This window comes from Crocodylus porosus, unplaced genomic scaffold, assembly GCF_001723895.1.
Source record: "Crocodylus porosus isolate Cpor-Errol unplaced genomic scaffold, CroPor_comp1, whole genome shotgun sequence".
Lineage (NCBI taxonomy): Eukaryota > Metazoa > Chordata > Crocodylia > Crocodylidae > Crocodylus > Crocodylus porosus.
The window spans coordinates 55,340,564-55,362,143 of NW_017728909.1; the positions used below are offsets into that span (position 1 = coordinate 55,340,564).

Consider the following 21,580-nt stretch of genomic DNA (forward strand, 5'->3'; position numbering starts at 1 on the left):
AGTTAACAAGTCCAGTTCTTGAAATCTGGCAAGTCACACTTATGAAATATATTGTCAAAACATGTTTGTCATTTTCTTATCAACATACAAAAACTTCCATACACAAAGGGAAAAAAATGTATTTTTACCTAAAGAGACATTTTTTCTAGGATAAAAGATCACTGAAATGCAAATAAGTTATATCTGTTTTCAACATCCTGGGATTGTGCACATGTGCAAAAGGAAATTTTACGATTATATTATTTTATATCCCTTATTTCTATCACCAAAAAAAGCTTTGAAAGGAAAAAGTTGAGAATTTTGAAGCTGCGTTTTAAAGAAAAGCCAACTCTCAAAAGCCCTGAGCCATAGGCTAATAAAATCAGAGAGAATCTTTCTATTAACTTCAGAGGCTTCTGGATTATTTTTGAAAACAAGACTTTTCTTTTTTCCTTCTACAAAGGTTGAAAGTTAATAAATTTCATTAAAAATTGAAAATGCCCTGCTTGGTCTATGTTAGACAAGGCAGAAGTAACTAGGAAACTTGATGACTCCTAATGGGTGTTTGGTAATTTAATGACAACTTTTTCTTAACACACAGAGAGAAAGAGGATTATAAATGTTGCAGTAATGAAAACACATCCATGGCTGAAAACACTTTTTTAGTCTGTCATCATCATTAGTAATCCTTTGATCTGAGGATGATTTCTACCATGGCTCATTGATTGGTCTTGGGGTGACTTAAGAGTCCAATCCTTGAACCACAGATCTGTTCATAAAAGTTGCAGGTCTTTCCATAGTCTGAAAGATGGGATTATTCTCCTTTTCCTTTCTCTGTGATCTCTTCTCTGTTTTGACAGCAAGACACTATACCTCAAAATTGGCTGCCACTTGGTTGAGGTTGTGGTACCATTGGAGTCACTTGGCAGCCAGCTCCTCTCAGTTCCTGATGTTAACATCCATTTTCTTGAGGTATGCCTTCAATGTGTCCTTGTAGAATTTCCTTTGGCCATCATGAGATCTGAGGCTGTTACTAAGTTGGAATAGAGTGCTTGTTTTGGGGAGTTGAAAGTTAGGCATCTGCAGTGTCCAGTCCAGCGAAATCGGTACTTGAGGATCACTGACTCAGGGCTGATAATACTGGCTTCAACAAGAATGCTGGTGTTTGTGCAGTGAACTTCCCATTTGATGTGAATGATTTTTGGGGAGCATCATTGGTGATACCTTTCCAGGCTCTTGAGATGATGATGGGAAGTCAGCTACATTTCACATCAATAGCAAAGGGTAGAGACAATGATGTATTGCAGACCTGGATCTTGGTGTCTTTCTGGATATTGCAATGAGTTAAGACATACTGAAGCTATTTCCCTAAGGAGACATTTGCACACTGGATTCTGTTTAGATCAGTAGTAAACAGAAGACACATTCACTCTTTGGTAGGGAGAAGGCAAATCTTAAACCAGGTTCTACCATTTTTAAACCAGTCTGTGTTTGCCAAACATCTGTTCTGTTACAAGTATAAACCAGTTTCCAATCACTTATGTCGGCAAAAGTGTAATCATACCTGGCCATAGTCTTGGATATATTACTTGTTTATTTCGGTGTCTGACCAGTGACCCTTTGTTGGTTTGATTACTTTTAATACACATGATACTACATATGCAGAACTCTTTTAAGTCCATTTTTAGTGACATGTTAAATGCAACCCAGGCATTCAAAAATGTTGTTATTCTGATAACAGGTTGTTATACTAAGCTAGTAAGAAAAATTGACATATACAAAACAGAAAGGAACGCATATAAAATGTGTAAGAGAACCAAGGTAGAAAGTAGGGCTTAGAGCTGGAGTGGGCAAAATGCGGCCCAGGGGCTGGATGCTGCCCACCAGGCCATTCTATCCAGCCCATGGGGCCCCTAAAAAATTTAGAAAATTAATATTTATCTGTCCCTGGCTGCCTATCATGCGGCCCTCGATGGCTTGCCAAAACTCAGTAAGCAGCCCTCTGCCCAAAATAATTGCCTGTCCCTAGCTTAGAGACTTAGACTATTTGATTCAGAGAGGTATGAGCCTCAAAGACAGCAACCCATTTTGTCAGATGCTATAAAACCAAGTTTCTGCTGCTATGGGAATCCGATCTTTGAACTGGCAGGTTTCTTGTGCATCTAAGATTTGCAGCCATAAGCAACGGGTTTTTTGGTGTGTGCTAGTAAAGATTAAATTAAATTAATCAGCAAAAGAGAACCTATTTTACCTAGAAGTACTGATAACTTGAAATTGACTACTACATTAAACAACCAGTTACACTAGGAGAGGAGTTATGCAGTAGGGTTTTCACTCTGCCAATAAGGTAGAACAGTCTACTCCAGGTTTTAACAAAAATCAATACATAAATCAATTTAAAAAAGAGTTGAAGTGAAAAGAAACATTAAAGATGAAGGGCACAGAACCACAAAGGGATTTAGATGCCATGATGCTAAGCATGGCAGTGACTAAGTTTTAAGTGTCTAGTCTTTTATAAGGTGCTAGGTATCTAGGTTGTAGCTGTATTGGTCTAGAGGCAAAAAGGAATCAGAACTTATGGTAGAGGTGATATCTTGTATTAGACAAACTATGAAACTAGATTTTTCCCCAAAAAAGCTTTATTTGCAAGCTTTTGGGCACAAGCAAGTCCTCTACAATATATGTGAAGAGTTAGGCACCTCAGAATGTCATCCACAAGAGGCAGCAGACTGATAGAAAAATCACCCAAGCTAGCCAATAGGGAATAGTTGGACCAGAGGCATATCTTAATTCTTGCCATTCCCCAGACCACTGCACTATGTGCTATTGAGAGGTATTTCTCTCCTCTTGCAAGCACTTATACTCTTTCCACTCCTAAAGGCAAGCACTCTTTCCTTCAAATAAACAAGTAGAATTACCTTTTCTTTCAAGTCACACACACTTACTTCCTCTTGATAAGTGTGGATTCTAGTTCCATGTCCCAGGAATATTTCAGTATTCTATTCAGAGATGGCTCAACATAAAAGGGACAAGAAGTTCTTGAGCAGGGAGTGGAACCTTTAATGGTGAATAACCTAACCACTGAATATCAGTTTTGATGTAGTTAAGTCCCATTGCAGGTACTCAAATCCTTTTTTGGATGTTGGCCCGAATACTAAATGTAATGTGTCTGAATGCTAAATATAAAGGCATATGGACATATTTTCAGATTATGGAAATTTATTAGAGCTTCATTGTTTTCACTGAAGTCAACAGAACTGTGACAATTTTCTCCTGGCTAAAGATCTGCTTCTGCATTCTAAAGGTCAAATACAGAAGCAGGTTAGGGAGCATTGAAAATCAAGGCTTTGCTGTTTTTTATTCCTAAACTGCCAGGTAATCAGCTACATTCAACCCATTATACTTGTCCAAATTTCCTCAAGGAATTCCTGCTATTTTATTAAGCCGTGTTGTCGGACTACTGGCAGAAAACACAAAACTCCAGTAAGCTTTTAACATTTTGCTTGATAAGCATTCTCAGGGACCTATCTATAACATCCCAGCTATTTTAGACAACTAAGGCTAAATGCTACATTAACTTGACCATTGAAATTACAATGTTCCATTAATTTGAGCTAGAAAACAATATCACATATTTAACCTATACTGATAGGTATTTTTTGGAAACTGATACCAGAGAACTCATGAATGAGGAAATTAACTTTCACAAAGTGGAGGGTTTGACAGATAGGAATTTACTTACAGCCCTTCCTAATGGATGTTTGACTGACTCTTTTGCAAGAGTTATTCAAACCTGCAGTGTATTTTGGGTTTTATCATTTTATTAGCAAATACTTGTTGCATACTTTTCCTTTAGAAGTTTTGGATGACTGATGGGGAAGCTGCAAATGTTTTTCCACTGAGTTTTCCCTAACTGCTTGAAGATGAAAATGGTGGGATAAAGAGGTTTAGAACATCTCAATTTTAAATGCATTTAGTCCTTTGGATGCAGAGTCTCAGAGGAATTCAGGCACCTAATTCCCATTTATCTGTGCCTTTTCTGTCTCAAAAGAATGATAACACAGTGTAGGAATATTTTAATTTTAAAACCTTAACAATATGAAACATATAGTGAAACTTACTGTTTAGGCACCTAGGCCCCAATCCTTCAAACATATTTTGATATGCATAAGGTAAACTATGAATAATTCCACAAAGTCCTTAGAATAGAGAAAATACTAAAATAGCACTTGGGATGGAGATTGAACCTGTTTCTTTTCCCAAGTGAGTGTTGTTAAGCCAGAGAGTCACTCTCTCTTCAGCTCAGTAAAACTTTACCCAATGTAGAATGGAACAGTGCTAACAATAGGGACTAAGGATGAACTTATGTGTTATACTTAGACTATATTAACTCTGTGGACCATTAAGCAGTGATCAAGTTAGAACATGCTGTGAGCAGTTGCACATTAAGTTACTGTTTTTTGCCTACATAGCTTTGACTTGCCACTAGTGGGGTGGTGAGCAGGGTCATGGCTAGGATCTATCTTTGGATGGGGAAGGGGTTGGTAGCAGTGCATTCTGGGATGCTGGAGGAGTGCAAATTTCTTGTTCTATCTATGTAGTTACAAGCTAGATAGCATGACCCAGAGTTAACTCTCAACTGAAGCAGTGTAATAACAAATAGTGTTGTTGCCCTTCATAGGAGAAGACTACCACATCCAGCGAAGGGGGGTGGGGGAGAGAAGAGAGAAAAGAAATGGGGAAGAAGCAGGGAGGGAGAAAAGAGAAAAGGAGAAAAAAAAAAAGGAAAAAGGAGACAAGAGAGAGATGGAAGAGAAGTGGGGTGGTGGAGGCTAGGTCATGTGGGTATGTAGGAGCCTTATAAGCCCCGTCTTTGCCTTGAACAATCTGCTGGAGCACGGGTAGGAAAGCAATAAGGACAGGGTATAAGAGATTTTCATGTTCCTGGCCACGTGTTTCCTCATTGCTTCTGCCCTGCATTGATGTTCAAAGGCCAGTACTCCATTCTGGATTGAGGACCTCCAGGATGGATGGTCATGAGCGATTTGCTCCCATGACTCTGGGTCAATGCCAGAACTCTTTAGGGACACCTTTAGGGTCTCTTTGTACTGTTTCTTTGGTGTGCCATGACAGCGTACTCAATTTGACAGTTCACTGTAGAACATTTTCTTCAGCAGGTGAGTGTCAGGCATTCTTGAATGGTGGCCAGCCCATCTTAGCTGTGCCAGTTTCAGTAGAGTGTGAATACTGCGGAGAGCTGATCTTCCAAGCACCTTGGTGTCCAGAATCTTGTCCTGCCACTTGAGCGTTAGTATCTTTTACAGGCAGCACAGGTGAAAATGGCTTAGTTTCTTGACATGATGCTGGTAAATGGTCCAGGTTTCACAGACATACAGGAGTTTCAGGAGAATGATGGCTTTGTATACCTTCAATTTTGTTGACATTCTGGTGCCTGTGCGGTCATAGATTGACTTACAGAGTCTGCTGAAGACCACACTAGCTTTCGCTAGTCTCGTGTTGACTTTGTCATCCATGTGGACAGCATAAGAGACCATGCAGCCTAGATGTACAAACTTGTCAACCATCGACGGTTGTTGGCCTTTAACTGAAAAGTGTTGTTCCTGGGGGGTTGTGCCAGGCACAGGTTGAAACATCACTTTGGTCTTCTTCATGTTAATAGTGAGCGCAAAGTTGTCAAAAGCTGACAACAATACATCCATGGACCATTGCATGTCAGCCTGTGAACCTGTGCATAATGCACAGTCGTCAGCAAAGAGGAAGTCGCGAAACATAGCTGTCTGTACTTTGGAGCTTATTCAGAACCTGAGCAGGTTGAAGATGTCTCCATCAAAACAGCACGTGATCCCCACACCAAGTCATCATTTTAGAAGTCATTCAACAGCATAGCAGAGAATACCATGCTGAAGAAGGTAAGTGAGAGCACACAGTCCTGCTTGACACCATTTGGGACCGGAAAGGGGTCAAAGTGTTCACCACTTGCAAGGACACATGGCAAAATAACCTATAGTATAATGGTTTTATATGAGTAGTTAGGACAGTGGTAGATATAAGTTTGAATGCCCTCAGACAAAGGGAGGAATTGAGTTCATGCCTCTTATGTGTGGGTAGTGGTCTAAATTCTGAGGTGTTGGATAAAAAGGGGTGGGAGAGGAGCGGAAGGGGATTAAAGGGGGTGACATGACTGGTGCCTCCTGAGTCTGGGGGGGGCACAATTTGTAGGCAGGCCTAGGGGCAGACCAAAAGCCCCATATCCACCCCTATAGTTCTGTGCTGTACCTTAGTACCGCCTCCCAACATGCTGCGGGGGGGGGGTACTAAGGTACATGGCAAAAAAACTGCCCCATCCTGAGCAGTGCCAAGTCAAAGGTCAATCTCAGGGTGGGCCCATGGTCCCCCCCGCCCCCATGCCTCCCCTACCAGTTACCTGTGGGGACTAACATTCTATTTTGAAAGAAAGGATAAGTCCTGTTTACCCCTTGAAAGCAAGGATTTAATTTTCTATATCTTCAGGAAGTGTTTCAGAGTACTGTATAAAGAGTACGTATGGATGCTTAATACATCCCAGGAAGAGGCAGTGTCTAAGATGCACCACTCCATGCTTCCAATTACCTAGTTTAGGTTATTCTCCTATCAACATATATTGTCTGTTATACAACCTATTCTCAGCAACAAACCTTTTTCATAAAGTGTATAATAGGGTTGTCAAGCCAGTCACTCAAGCAGTCAATTGATTGCATATTGTTTGACTGGTCAAAGATTATAGCAATTAAAAAAAAGCCAACCTACTATTTTTTTGTAGTTTTCCTGACAGAAATATGATTTTTTATAGGTTTTTGACACATTTCTTAATGGAAAAATTGTGCCTTTTCTGTGTATTATTTGCACTTATTGGCAATTATTTTTACAATTTTCAACCGATGTTTGACTGGCCAATTGACCGAACTTTAGATGACTGGTCAAATACCCAACCCTACCATAAAATGGCACTAGGTACCTAACTTAGAGCTTCAGATTCCACTACAGGGCCCAGACACCAGGCAATGAAACATTTGGCTTTGTCACTGCCAAGTTCCTAAGATCTAAGATTTAAAACCTAGGACTCATTAAAAGTAATGGTATTTAGTTAATGATGTGACTTAGACTCCTGAGCACATGTATGTTTTTGACAATTTTATCCTTCTTCTGTTTGGATATATTATTTTCCAATACCTTATCCTGGCAAATTTAATGCTAGACTCTCCTTAGGCAGTGTTGATTATAGGCAAGAAATGCACTTTATTATTATTTTTTAAAGTAGAGGTATTTAAAAAGTAAAAGTAATATTAAACAGAACTAAAATTCCAGATTAATTTTATGAAGAACTTTCTCACTATGCAGGTGGTCAAGCATTGGAACAGTAGAAATACTAGTCAGCTAGCTGGCTGTATGTACTTTACTCCATATGTTATAGTTATGAGAAAAGTTCCTTTAACCTTCTAAAGTGTTTTATTTGTTCAATCATGTTCTTTTGTGTAAAGATTTCTTAATGCACTGAAAAATATACATTAAGTTATGTGAATTTTGTCTTTTACAAGAAGAAATTTTATTCTAGTTACGTTTTTAAATTTTATTAGGCACAATTTTTAAAGCTGACAGCAGCTGGAGTGAACATCCATGATATATCTTTTTAAACTAATAAGCAGCAAGTGTGCACTAGCATTATGATAATTAGGGTGACTAGCAAAATAATTATAGAGCAAATATGCTATATTGTATTACAGCAATACTGACGTTTTCCAAGTCAATGGTAAATGCATTTTTGTGTGTAGTGTTTAATCAGAAATAGCACATATTTTAACACCTTTTTATTAAGTGTTTATAAGATATTACTTTTTAAATCTTATTTTAAGGGAAGATTGTAATTTTTTATCATGGAGAACTTAAAAGGTGTCATTAGACTAAGCAGTATATTAATGTACTTGGTTTAATGAGAACTTTCAGACAAACTATGTTCTGGAGTTGTGGTAAGATCAGAATAGTTTTCAAGGCCAGGATAAAAATTGTTCATTTCTCAAGCAAAACATCTACCATGTGAAAATTATTATTTTTCACTTCTTATACAGATTTTATCACCCCAGTATCTAAGCACATGGTAGGAAACACACAACTAAATCCTTGAAGTGAAGGCAACACAAAAATCACAAGGAGATATTAGTGCAATTATGACATTTGGGTTTACCTTCCTGCCAATCTCCTAAGCAATATTAATACTTGACATTTGGACAGAGTTGTCAGCATGCCTTTGAAGACTTCTGATAGGTATTACCATTTCTATGAGTAATTAGCAGCAAATTATCAATAACTTGTAGTCTGGGGAAGTTCAGTGAATTGCCTATAGTTCCATAATGAGTCTGTGGCAAAGCTGATATTAGAAATGTAGGTCTCTTGATATTTAATACCTTATAGGTACTGAATTTCAGTTTCAACCATCAGTTTCAAATTCCTTCCAATTTCTCATCACTTTTCAACAGCTGAAAAAATCCTGGTCGTACCCATTTCACTCTCCTTTTCAGCATCCACTGTCTGTCACTGTTGTGACACAGGATACTGTTACGGGAGCTTGTCATATTTTATGTTTTAAAGTTGCACCTGCTTATAGAGTGGTGAATTATAGTATTTTAAAAACTTTTTTAAAAATATATTCAGCCTTATTTAAGCATTGTCTAAGTTTTGTATCACCTCATTAACTTTTCATGTTGTTTATCAGCTGGCCTGGACTTGTTTTTGTAGAGCTCATAGTGCTTTTTATGTTACATCTTTTCTTTTTTATCACTGTGAGAAGTTCTTCTAACATAACATAACAATGGCCTTGTTACCAGCTCAACTTAACTGAACTCAGCACTAAACAGCTGAATAAGAGGGATGAAATGATGGGGTATGTTAATGAAAGGTGATAAGGGAGACCAATGGACAATGGCCAAAGTAAGACACCGGAACAGTGACAAATTAAGAGGTGTGCTTGTGATAGGTCTGTTGAACAAAAGAATATGCTGACAGGATAAAATAAGGGTAGTAGGCTGACCACAGAGAGATCAATCCAAAATCAAGGCGTCATCAAAGGAGTGAAGTTGAAGAAAAGCATAAAAGGAGGCAGCAAGAAAGGTAAGTGTCGTCGTTGTCATCATAATTCCAGACTTCAACACTTGTCTGGACTGTCCCAGACAACGATGCACCCTTTGCTTTCAGGAGCTGAGCAGTTGTCTTTTCTGTTGAGCAAAGTAACATCTGGGATTGGATGAGATCATTGTATTGAATGTTTTTCTCTCTCTGAATATAGAAACTGCTTACTAATTAAGTTAGACTTTGATTTTAGGACACTGAGTTGTGTGTCTTCGTATTTCATGTTTCACTTAAGGATTAATTGTGCTTTAATGATCCCTAAGCACTATCTGTTTCATTGGTGCTAACAATACTGAGCAAGATGGACCCATGGTCAGACCCAATGGGTGCATCTACACAAGACACTAATTGTGCACTGCAAGCAAAAACCATACTAACGTACTAATACACAGTAGAATTAATCTAGTGTGTAGTAATGTCACAAAAAAGTGTGCGTTGATGCTAGTGTGCAGTATCACCAGTTATGGTGCATTAAGTTAGTATCTCCTATTACAGATACTAAACTTAATGTGCTGTAATTACAGAACATTAAAGAACGTGTAGATACACCCACTAAATCGCAATTCTTATGCTCTTGAGTAGGATGGCTCAAAATGTGCTAAGGTACACATATCAACTGGGGTGCTACAGTAAGAGCTGTTGGGTGGGAAGTGGCTTAGAAGATGACAGTATAAAACATTAAAGAAGTAATTAGTGGAATATCCTTATTAAAGTACCAGCATCTCAAAGTGGGTTCACAGTAGCCAGGGTTAGTGAAAGAGAGAGAACAGGTAGAAAATGGAAAGGAAGATGGTACCAACAATGAGAAGGAGTAACAGAGAACTGTTACTACAAACAAATAGGAGAGGGATTCAGAATTATGACATAGGCTGTCCTTGATCCATAGCCTATTTGTGTCACTAGACAGATTTTGAATCATATACACAGAGAAGCAAACAGGGCCAGAACTATCCTCCATGCTGATTCATATTTCTTTGGGAACATGAATTGTACATGAAAACTAGACTTTCTGGCATTTGCTGAATAGCTCTGTACATGGAACAAGACTAAAATTGTACCTATATTTAATTCCTGAATTTGCAAAAGCAGCTGGGCTAGCAAAGATAAGAAAAAAACAACTGTCACCTATAACAGGGATTTGAAATAATAAAGTATTACTGATGTAGTGACAATTTTGATTGTACTTAACTTACTAAAAGTATAAAAATGTGGAAGTTTCTTTTATTTCAGCTGGAAACAGTAATGGCTGATGTCCCTAATGAAGCGGTAAGTAGTTAACACAAACGCTATTTTATCAACACTGAAAATCTGTAAGAAAAAACAAAGGTCAGCAGAACCTTAAAAGAAGATATGACTTTAATTTGCTTTCACAAACATGGTCATTGACCCTTTAAATCATGAGCCAATTACAAGCATTGTAGTGCCATTACTAATTACATGCTGAGAGTGTAAATTTAAAATGGCAATTTCCATTTTCAATTCATCAGGAGAATGCAGGAAAATGAAATTGCATACTAATTAGTTCATGCATGTCAGACACCTGAAAGATAGGGGAAAAAACTGCACTCATTACAAGTGAGTTATAAGCAGAGTACTCAAACCTTTCATTTGCCAAGCTGCATATAAATAAAGAAATTAAAAGACAAAGAAAATTGATAATGATGGCACAGGCAAAAATATCTAGAGGTCTGTGAATAATTATATTTTGGAGGACTTTGCCTATTATGTAAGAACTTCCTTTAGAATTTACCAGACATTAAAAACTATAATAGGGAAACAGACTACTTTTGGGGTTCACTACACTAAATGTTAATTTGCATTCTAAAAAAAGAAAAGAAAAAGAAAATAAACACGGACTTGTTCTGCAACATGCTACATAATCTCTGTGTTAAATATTCACTTTTCTTTAAAAGGCTGGTCTGAAGGTCCAATGATCTTTCACCCATACTGTCACAGGGGGAACCCCCTGCAGTAATCTTATGCAAGGAATGAACCAGTTCAGCTGACTCCATTGCACTGCAGTTCCATCACTCATGGTCAGGCCTGGATTCCCCACAGCAGTCCCTTAGTAGAGTAATTTTTTGTAGACGGGGAGGAGATAAAGCAAAAAAGAGAGTGGGCAAGGTTGGGGTTGAAGGTTTCTCTCAAAACCTGAAGGGAATTCAGCAAACTGTAATGTTCCTTGTCAGCAAGAGCAGAGTAGGTGTCTTACAGTGGTCCTGAATACACAGTAAGAAGCATTCTTGAGATGGTGAGAGCAATACAAAAGAAGCATGAGTGCTCAGGGCTGCTCTTAGGTGAAATCTGGTATGCACTGAGCTGAAAGCAGGGTAAACCCTGCTGGTAGAGGTCCTGAGAATAACAAGGAGGTAGTGTAGGCAAGGAGGCAAGCCCTTAGGCAGCACTCTGGTTTGGAGGTGATATGGAGAAACACATATGTCCTGGGTAAGCACCAGGGGTTGGAATGCTAAAGCAAATACACACAATTTTTAAAAAGTATATTCTGTCTTATACAAGCTGTCTAGAAATGAGCCTGGGGACTCCTTCTGTTCCTTTTCTTCTCATCTCTTGCCCATTGCATGACTTTAAGAGGGCAGATCAGTATTTGGCCCTTTAAAGAATGATCCAGGGCTTTGAAGCAAAGAACAGATCACAAACTTCATGAAGTGTTATTTGCCTAAAGTTTACATCTCTGTCAAAGCAAAACCCATTTCAACAGAAGATTCAAGGGCATGCCTCCTCTACATGCATTATCTCCCTGCCAAATTTAGATTTTCTATCCCAAGGTATTTTAGCAGTAGCAATTTCCATAGAAAAGTTGAATGTATTTTTCTTAAAGGAGTTAGCATATTTATTTTGTCACTTTCCCTATGCTGCAAAGTGGCTCAACTTTTTACAGCAAAAGTAACTGCACTCAAGCTATAAAACAAAAATCATCCTAGGACAAAGATGAGCGTTGGAAAACATCACCCTGTCAAATAAAAGATTCAGAATATTGTGGCTAGGGACAGATATTACAAATCAACGGTATAAGTGATTGGAAACAGTTCAAACCTGTATTACAAAAGAAGTTCAGGGCACATAAACCACTTTCAAAATGGCCAAAACGTGGATGGAGGTAGTATCAGACTTAACTGATTTAGGTTAATTTGGTTTATTGAACTTCTGTCCCAGATCCCCTACTTTTCAAGTTAACTCATAGTCCCCCAGTATCCCAGGTGCTTTGCATATCCATTGTAAACCCCACTCACAGGGTGAGCAGGTTAGCCTTGTCTGCTCCAGCTGAGAAGGTAGGCATGCTGTAGCACCCTTCAGCTTCTTGTCTGAGCCATTGCAGGCATGTAGTTGCATTTCCAGAGTCAAAAGTGAATGTCTGTTCACTGGCTTATTGGTTTAATCTACACAGTTGAGACTAACCTTGGGCTTTTTGACTGTACTTAGCTGAAGACTGAGTTAAAAGAGAGACTTACAATAGACATGCTTAGATGATCTTCATTATAGTTATTTCTAGTGCTTGAGTGATAATGAGGCAAAGCTTTTAGTCTTTAAAAAAAAGCTTATATAGTTTTATGTACATACAATTTCCATTCTAAAGGTCTTTAAAAACACACACACACATAAACATACATGCAATAAACTAAAGAAAACATGGTATACCCTTTGAAGGAACAATTGAATAGGTTCCATTCTAAGACTTTGGAATGAGAAGATTTTTACAAGCATCAAAACCTCACCAATTTTTACTTCAAATACAAGGGAGAAATGGAAGGAGAAAGATACAACTTAATGATTTTTTAAAAAGTGCTCAAATACCATGGTCAGAATTGTTAAAAATGAACCGGATGGAATAGAATAGAGTATTAGCAGTACCTACTTATTAATTCTAGAGAAACTAAATATTTCAAACTGAATGCTTTGGGATAGGATTTTAAAAATAGTTTAATGTTGGCCTAACTCAGTTTTTTCCTTGGAAGCCAATAGGAATGACTACTTTGAGAACAAGCCAGTGCCAATACATGTGTAAACCCCACTCTTGAATACTAGTCATACACCCCAATTTAGAAGCTACTTGCTTAGTGTTCTTAGTCTTTCTAAGTTATTGTCTCACTCTTCAGGAAATACTTCTGCTAAATTCACTTCCCCTTATTCTCTCCTAGTCTTTCTTAATGCATAAACTGATGAATTTGTAAACCACTTGATTTCATGGGAGGAAACTAGGGTCCACCCATCCCTAACTGGGCAGGACAGTCCCAAAATGGGAACTTCAAGTCCCAGTCCCAGGCTACATGACTCTGGGACAGCATTTGACCCAGATTCACAGCATCATGAAGGGATCTATGGGAAAAGGTAAGTTTCCCTTTGCAGATTGGCAGCCTTCCAGTCTGCAAGGGGTGCTTGGGGCTGCTGGGAGTGAGATGTGGGGAGCACCACCTGCATGTGCACACCCGCACACATGCATACGGTTGAGAATACAGCTGGGCAGTGTGGAAAGCAGTTCCCTGCAGGTAAGTTAATGGAAGCATATCAAGGCCCCCACAGTGAGGGAGAGGTGAGGAAGAGGCTGGGGGTATTGCCCAGGCAGGGTGGTACATGGGCCTGGTGCATGGAGTGGGACCGAGCCAAAGGTGGCTTGTCAAGGGGGCATGGGGGCGGCTCCCCATCACTGCATACAACCCTTGCGTGGCATGGGCTGCACATGTCCCCCCAGATTTGTGTGTGGGGCAGGGGCAGATGTGGGCTGCCTGCTCCAGGCTCTGGGCTCCCTACCATGCTGCCCTCTGCCAGGAACCCCACACCAGCGGTGTGCTCCCTGCTCATCAGGCAGCAGCAGGGGCGATAGTGGCGTGGAGTGGTGCCCCCCTGGTGCTGCCAGGCAGGCAGGATCATATGGTGTGGGGCTCCCAGGGGAAGGGCAGCAGGACAGGATAATTTTCCACAAATAAAACCTATTTAAATTCATCCTCAAATTTCACTTCTCACTTACTGTTACAGTTAAGAAAGCAGTGGCAGGGGTGCAGCCAGTGGGGGAACCTGTGTGTCCTGGTGCCTGCTATGCAGTGCCTATGCCCCCTGTCACCTGCCCCCTGAAGCCTCTGACTCCTGCCTGTGCCCTGAAAGCTCTTGTCCCCTGCCTGTCACTGAAGCTTCTGCCACCCCTCTTGCCTCTGCCCCCCCCCGAAGTCTCTGCCCCCTCCTTGCCCCATTGCTTATCATCCAATGCAGCTCCAGCCCCATTCTGGCTCAGGACATGGAGCACAGGACAGCTCTGGTTCCTGCCCCACCCCGGTCATTGAGCAGCATTGTGGTAGGTTGTGGCCCAGCTAGGGTTGGAGCTCTACACCATGGGCTGGAATGCGGGGGGCCATGTTGGATGGTAAGCAGCAAGACAACAGAGGCTATGGGGTGGGGTGGGAGGATAGGGCAGGCACACAAGGGAGGATGACACTGTTGGGGATGAGGGCAGATAGTAGCTGCAAATTCAACTGACTCCGACTCTAGGTCAGGTCCAGAGTTGGAGCTGTAGCAGCCACTTGCCTCTTCCCTCCACACCCTCAACTTGTACTCAAATCCAAGACAAAGAGCATTTCCTCCCTTTGCTGAATTGGGGGAAAACCTCACTTTGGATTCAAGTAAATAAAGTAATAGGAAAATGGCCCCTTTCTCACGTTATCTGCAACTGGAGGCTGTAGCCCATATTATCACACAAGAAGATATATTAAATAACTCTAAGTCTTGTCCAATACATGCATCATTACAAAATGAGAACTACAGAAACAGTGAGTAATCTGACACTAATCTTAATACACTATTAATTAGCACAGAGCCATAAGAATTTATTTTTCATTGCTTTGCAACTTTTGCAGTCATGATATCTATAAAAAGTAAGTACCCTGGCATAGATGACTATACAATTTGCAAGACAAAAGAATCTGGTTCCCAAAGTAGACATGTCTATTTGAAACTTTCATGAAACATTTTCTTTTGGACAGAGATGAAGAATAGAGAATTTTTCACCCCAAAGATACATTTGAGCATGAAGTGAAAAGTGGATATATTTTGACCATAACAACAGTTTCTGCCATCTCCCCTACAACATACGAAACATATGAATTGATCATTTTACGTGGGCACACCTCTTGAATAGATAGACAGTGGGTAAAAATACAGAGTCTAGACTTGCTGTCTATGCTTGGTCAAAATGCCCAGTAAAGGAGGTAGAGGATTTGCCTGAATAAAAACTGGATCCATGACTTTTTTTTTCTTCATTCATGTGTGTGTTAAAGGCCATCTATCAACATCTGCTGCTGCTATGCTGCTATGGCTAATGGACTGACATGACATATATGTGAAAAGCAGGTTCTTAGATAAGTACCTTAATAAACCTGTTTTTAGGTCTGAGAGATTCTTACGGTTACAGCAAAGAATAAAGATAGGTCTATTTTTTCCTTTAGATAAAGATGTGTATATTTTACATGCAGTGTAGCTGAAATTAGTATCCTCTTTCCAACTTAATAACCCTCTTTAGGGTGCCTTTATGACAGTGAATAAGATGCTCACTATTAGTTTACCACTACTCTTCATCAGTTTAAGAGATTCTGGCAATTGAATCTAAGAGAACCCCCTCCCCTTTCTGTTTTACACAGTTCCATCTGTTACCTGTATCCATGGCCATCTGTCATTTTCTGCAGCAGTCCAAGCATTCACAAGACCCTTCTTATTAAGTCTTGCATAGTACGGATACCACTTCTGGAGCCCAAAAAGAGCTCGATGTGTGGATGATGCAGTAATCTGTTGGTTTGATACAATTCCTCCTTCTATTCCCAGTGGGCCAGAACATCCTGTAAAGAAAACCATGAATAATAATGAATACAACTGGAACACTTAATTATTCAGAGAGTGATGAGTGACCATGCCTAGAAAAATTCAGATTAATGGATCCAGGCTACCATTGATTAAAATATATTACTACAAGCGATTTAAAGCAACTGAACAGTATTTTATTAGGAATAGAAAGAAGCAAATAACAAAGAATTCTTCTTTAAAAACTAACAAATTAGATGGAGTTTATGACCCTTATAGTCTGTCTTCCATAAACATTTGAAAGTTTGTTTTATCAAAGCAAATATTCCAAAATGTAAATCCTGCAACTGAGCACTGAAATATTTACTAAAAGCACATTTCAATTTTTATAATTATTGTAAAAGTCCCATCTTGCAATTCGTGCTAGTTAGTTCCCTGGTCAAGATGCTGCAAATCGTAATTGAGTATATAATTAGAAATGTATTTTATGTTGGTTAGTTACATTACTGGTAATAATTCTGTATGGATACCTTTTTCCTGAGTGGAGATTTTATGTGACTAATCATTCAAATACAAGATGCATCTTTAGTTGTAATATTCACAACTGTATTACAGATTTTTCTATGACATTTAGAAACAACATGTCTAAATACCTGAAAAATACTAATGGATGTATTTGAATATAGAAAGACTCTAGAAATCATGCAATCTCAGAACAGTAGCAAAACCATAATAAGATGACTAAGAATTATTTAGTGAAAAATGTGAATTATTTCAAATAAGATACTTCTGTTCCTAAACAAATCAGAAGCAGAATAAAAGAAGGTGATTACATGAATTATTTGTAGCACATGATTTGTTCTGCAAACAAACACACAATCTATAGTTTTGTAGGCCATATGCACTTGGGCCATCTGAAACAGAATAGAAGAAAAAAGATACTCACTTGCATTTAGATTTTTCACATAACCATGTAGGCATTTTCATCTTAAGCATTAACTTTGAATGAATTCCAAAACATTACTGTGGTATCATCTTTACTACATACTGTGATAAGAGTCACAAACCTGCCTACAGAGCACGCCCAGAGCACCAACTTTTTCCCCACTATTTGTGCCAAGGAATAGACTGAGGCTTGTTCTAGCATAATTTATCTCCACAAGCCTCAGTATCACTGCTTTCATACTGGCTCACAGCTGCAGTTGCAGCCAGTTCTAGGTAGCCTCCCCTTCAGGTTGTGAGAGAGATTTTAGGTCCCCCTTTCCAGAGAAAGGGCTAGCCTGGAATATCACTTACTCAGAGATCACTTATTTCACAGGCAACCAGTAACGCGACAGAGCAACAGAAGGATTTACTGTGTGGGAGAAAAGAATTATACAAGCAAAGCTAACAGTAAGTTTGGAAACAGAATGAAAAGACAAATATAGTTTCTTACCCTCTCAACTGGCTATACCCTAACCCTCCTGAGAGTCCTGCCAGTGTTTTTAGAGATCAGCCTTTCTGCTGATCAGTCCTGGATTCTCGGGCCACGGACCCTTCTCTGTCTTACAAAAAATCCAAAACACCTTGATCCTATCCTAGCTAGACTCAACCCCCTCCCTCTCCCCCCTCAAGAAAAACCCCCCATACCCCAAAAACCTCCAAGTCCCCCTCCTCAGCTAGCATTATTTTAAGTGTTCACACATCACCAGAATCCTCCAGAAATCTGTGACCTCCCAGAAGCACCTGGAATTCCTCTAGCTTGTTGGCAATTGCTCTCAGATACCTTTTCTATAGATGACTGATTTCCCCATTACAGACAAACAATGCCTTGGATGCCCAGTCCAATAATGTCTCCTTCTGCCTGTGTTTGGGAGTGGCATTTTTCCTTAATTATGCATCCCTAATTTCCTTAGTTAAACCATGTCCCAAATCATAAATATACAGATGGGTTGACATAATCTATATTGTGATAACAGCAACATAAATGGATACAGCATAACACTGACTTTCCAGTGAGACTATGCATGCCATATTAGTACATAAAAACAAAAGGAAACATTCAAGCCACCCGATTAACAAGTCATAAATCATTTTATTTAATTTGTTATAATTTAATCTAGTTTAATTTCATTCTTTAATTTCACTGTAAATAAACAGTGAAAAACTGACCATTGCAATATTCTCCTTTTACAGAGACTGTGGCCAGGGGATAGCACTTGGAGTCAATAAAAATATAAACCCTGGACATAATGTCCCACTTACAAACATGACAAACATAAAATAACTTGTTATACTAATCAGGTTATTGGGGCTAGGCACATGGGGTTTTTTTCAGAATAGGAGCACATGTTGGTTGGTTGCAGAGGATTTAGAGTTTTGTGTATTATTTCCCAAATGGAAAAAGTCTACTCAGGTTACAACTAAAAAGATGCTGGACGAAATCCTGTCCTCATTAAAAAAACAAAACTGTCTTCAATAGTAGACCAAGTTTTTACCCAATAGCTTCAACTGCCAGCCAAAGTCTAGCTCTGCTTTTTCTAGGTCACATAGTAAAGATTCTGCATTCAGCACTTAGTTAATCATTCTGCTGATGTTGTATGAAGCACAATAAAATCCACCTCATTCTCCTACAGCCATGCTAGCTCTGTAATTGTTAGAGAAAGAAAAAAAAAAAAGAAACCTCATCTTCAGATATGATGAAGAATGTACCTAAGCAGCAGCTATATTGAAAAGATGCCCTTTTTACACAAGCAACTTTTCTGAGTGAAATCTTACTTTATGGCTGAAAGCCTCATTCCATTCTAAGCTTTGTTTCTTAAATTGTTAAAATAACCCAATCCAGTTTGAAAATTACTATATTTACTTTAAAAGCAGGAAATCATTCAAATTTGAACAAAATACAGGGCTCCAAATGTTTCTAATTTTTTGTACATCTATTTTAAATTATGAATTGATAGACAACAAACAACAACAAAATGCACAAGAGAAAAATCTTAGCTGTTTGCAGCTTCCCATGAAATTATCCATCCATGAGAACAATTAATAGTTATGGTGCACAGGCAGGCCTAAAAATAAAGAAGTTATTAGGTTTTATTGCAGAATCACTAGGCATGTATTTGGATATGGATCAGGGAGTGAGAGGAGGAGAACTGAATGCCCCTCAGTGATCTTATGAAGGCAATCTTGAATTAGAAGTACCGTATTTTTGCATCCCACATTATGATACACTATTTAATAATTATATGCTGTTCCTTCATATTTATGCTAACAACACCAAGATGTGGGATGAGGTGGGCACACTGGAGGGAAGGGACAGAACCCAGCTAGATTTAGACAGGTTACTGAGCTGCATGGATGAGAATAGGATGGAATTCAACACAGACAAGTGCAAGGTGCCGCATCTAGGGAGAAGGAACCGGAAACACACCTATAGGCTATGCAATACCCTTCTTGTCAACACAGTGGCAGCAAGGGATCTTGGAGTCATTGTTGACTCCAGGATGAACATGAGCCACCAATGCAAGGAAGCAGTCAGTAAGACTAACCGCACCTTGTCATCCATCTACAGACAAACAGGTTCAAGGAGGTGATCCTTCCCCTCTATGTGGCATTGGTCAGACTGCAATTGGAGTACTGTGTCCAGTTCTGGGTGCTGCACTTCAAGAGGGATGTGGCTAGCATTGAGAGGGTCCAGAGAAGGGCCACTCACATAGTCAAGGGGCAGCAGGTCAGGTCCTATGAAGAAACGCTAAAGGGCCTGAATCTATTCAGCCTTCACAAGAGAAGGCTGAGAGGCGATCTGGTGGTCATTTACAAACTCACCAGGGGCACCAGCAGAAATTAGGTGAGCTCCCCCGGGCTAGGAATAACCGCCATAAATTGTTAGGGAGAAGGTTCAGGCTGGACATCAGGAGGTATTACTTTATGGTTAGGGCTGCCAGGCTTTGGAATGGACTCCCAAGGGAGGTGGTGATCTCTCCTACCTTGGGGGTCTTCAAGAGGAGGCTGGATAGATATTTGGCTGGGGTGTTATGACCCCAGCCCTCGTTCCTGCCTGGGGCAGGGGGTCGGGCCTGATGATCTGTTTAGGTCTCTTCTGACCCTAAGCACTATGAAACTATCTAACGTGTTAGTCTGACATTTACTTTCCATTATGTATGTTAAAAGCAGTCCTCTACATCTGAACTTTCAGAAATGATGGGGAGAAGAAGGTTGGCTTTGTAGATAAAGATACAGTCAGTTCCCTGAACTTTATGTCTGGCAGAAGTTAACATTCAGACTGGAGATAAATCTTTTAATTTCAGATTCAAGGTAATATCATAGAAACACTGTATTTCAGAAACTGGCTTCATAATCCAGCAAGTTATTTCGTCCAGCACTGGGTCAACTGCACCAATGTCACTTTCTTCAAGCTGTGACAATGTGTCTTCATAAATAGAGATCTTCAGAAGTTGACAAAGGTCCTGCTTTACAAGACTGTCAAGCTGACCACCCTCTTCTGCTGCAGTGAAACCTGTACTGTCTACCAACACCACATTAAGACTCTCAAGAGCTTTCACCAGCAGTGCTTGGGTTGAATCCTGGGGATCAAATGGGTGAACCACCGGACCAGCACAAATGTCCTCCATGAAGCTGCTTCCACCAGCATCAAAGCCTTGCTCTTGAGAAATCAACTCCAATGGATGGGCCACTGTGTTTGGATATCCAAGTATCACCTCCCTCACCAGATTCTCTTTTCCCAGCTCTCCATTGGCCAATGCTCAAAGGGCAGCCAAAGAAAAGGGTACAAAGACACACTCAAGGTTGCCCTCAAGCATGGAGGCATTGAGACCAATGGCTGGGAGGAGCAAGCTGCTGACCATTCAGTGTGGAGACACCTGGTCCATCAGGGCGTACACCACTTCAAGGCCCAATGACGTAACACTGAGGTGGAACAGCGGCAGTGGAGGAAGGAGAAGGAGACCAACCTGGGGGTGCCAATTCCACTCCTCAAGCAACAACATGCTCCCATTACCGAAGAATGTGTGAATCCAGAATCAGGCTCCTCAGTCACCTGATAGACATCATCCTCAAGTTCGAGGGACTGCTGCCGCTGATTTTCCTGGACATTTTGCTAAAACCAACAGGCAATCAAAGATAGAATGAAACTGTCATCAGAAACATGCATTAGACCTGTATGAAAATGAACCTTCTTACTATCCTTTCTTCAAGCAGACCATCTTTTGATAACTCTCCACTGGTAATAGCCAACAGTAATAAGTGGAAGCATTCTTCAAAAGTGTATAATGCTGGAATTGGAATCCCATGATGTTTTGAAAGAAAATAATGGAAGTTAACTTTAAGCATGGCAGCCGTTGAATTCTTAGAAGCTGTGACTGAAACATCTGAGGTTCACATACAGTGGAATTAAATAAATGTGTTCTCAGTGGCGAACCAAAGGGAATTAAAGCCATTGATGGCAGCCCATTGAGAGAGGTGGCTGCCAAGACATGGAAAATGTTCTATGTACTCTAGAGCCTCCCTGTCTACATAGATGGCATGAGGGAAGTTCAGTTGGCCTGGGAAATGTTGGTGGAGAACCTTCGTCTTCGTGACATTCTGGGACAAGCTCTTATATGAAGCATTAAAGAGATCTGAG

At 39.8% G+C, this 21,580-nt stretch overlaps 1 protein-coding gene across 1 annotated transcript in view; it reads right to left on the reverse strand.

Annotated features, from left to right (window-relative positions):
• EDIL3 (EGF like repeats and discoidin domains 3) overlaps positions 1-21,580 on the reverse strand; it is a 354,955-nt gene that overhangs the window by 116,822 nt on the left and 216,553 nt on the right. The window contains exon 6 of the mRNA XM_019531712.1: positions 15,817-15,998. Within this exon, the coding sequence (XP_019387257.1) occupies positions 15,817-15,998 (182 nt within the window). The remainder of the gene's footprint in view (positions 1-15,816; positions 15,999-21,580) is intronic.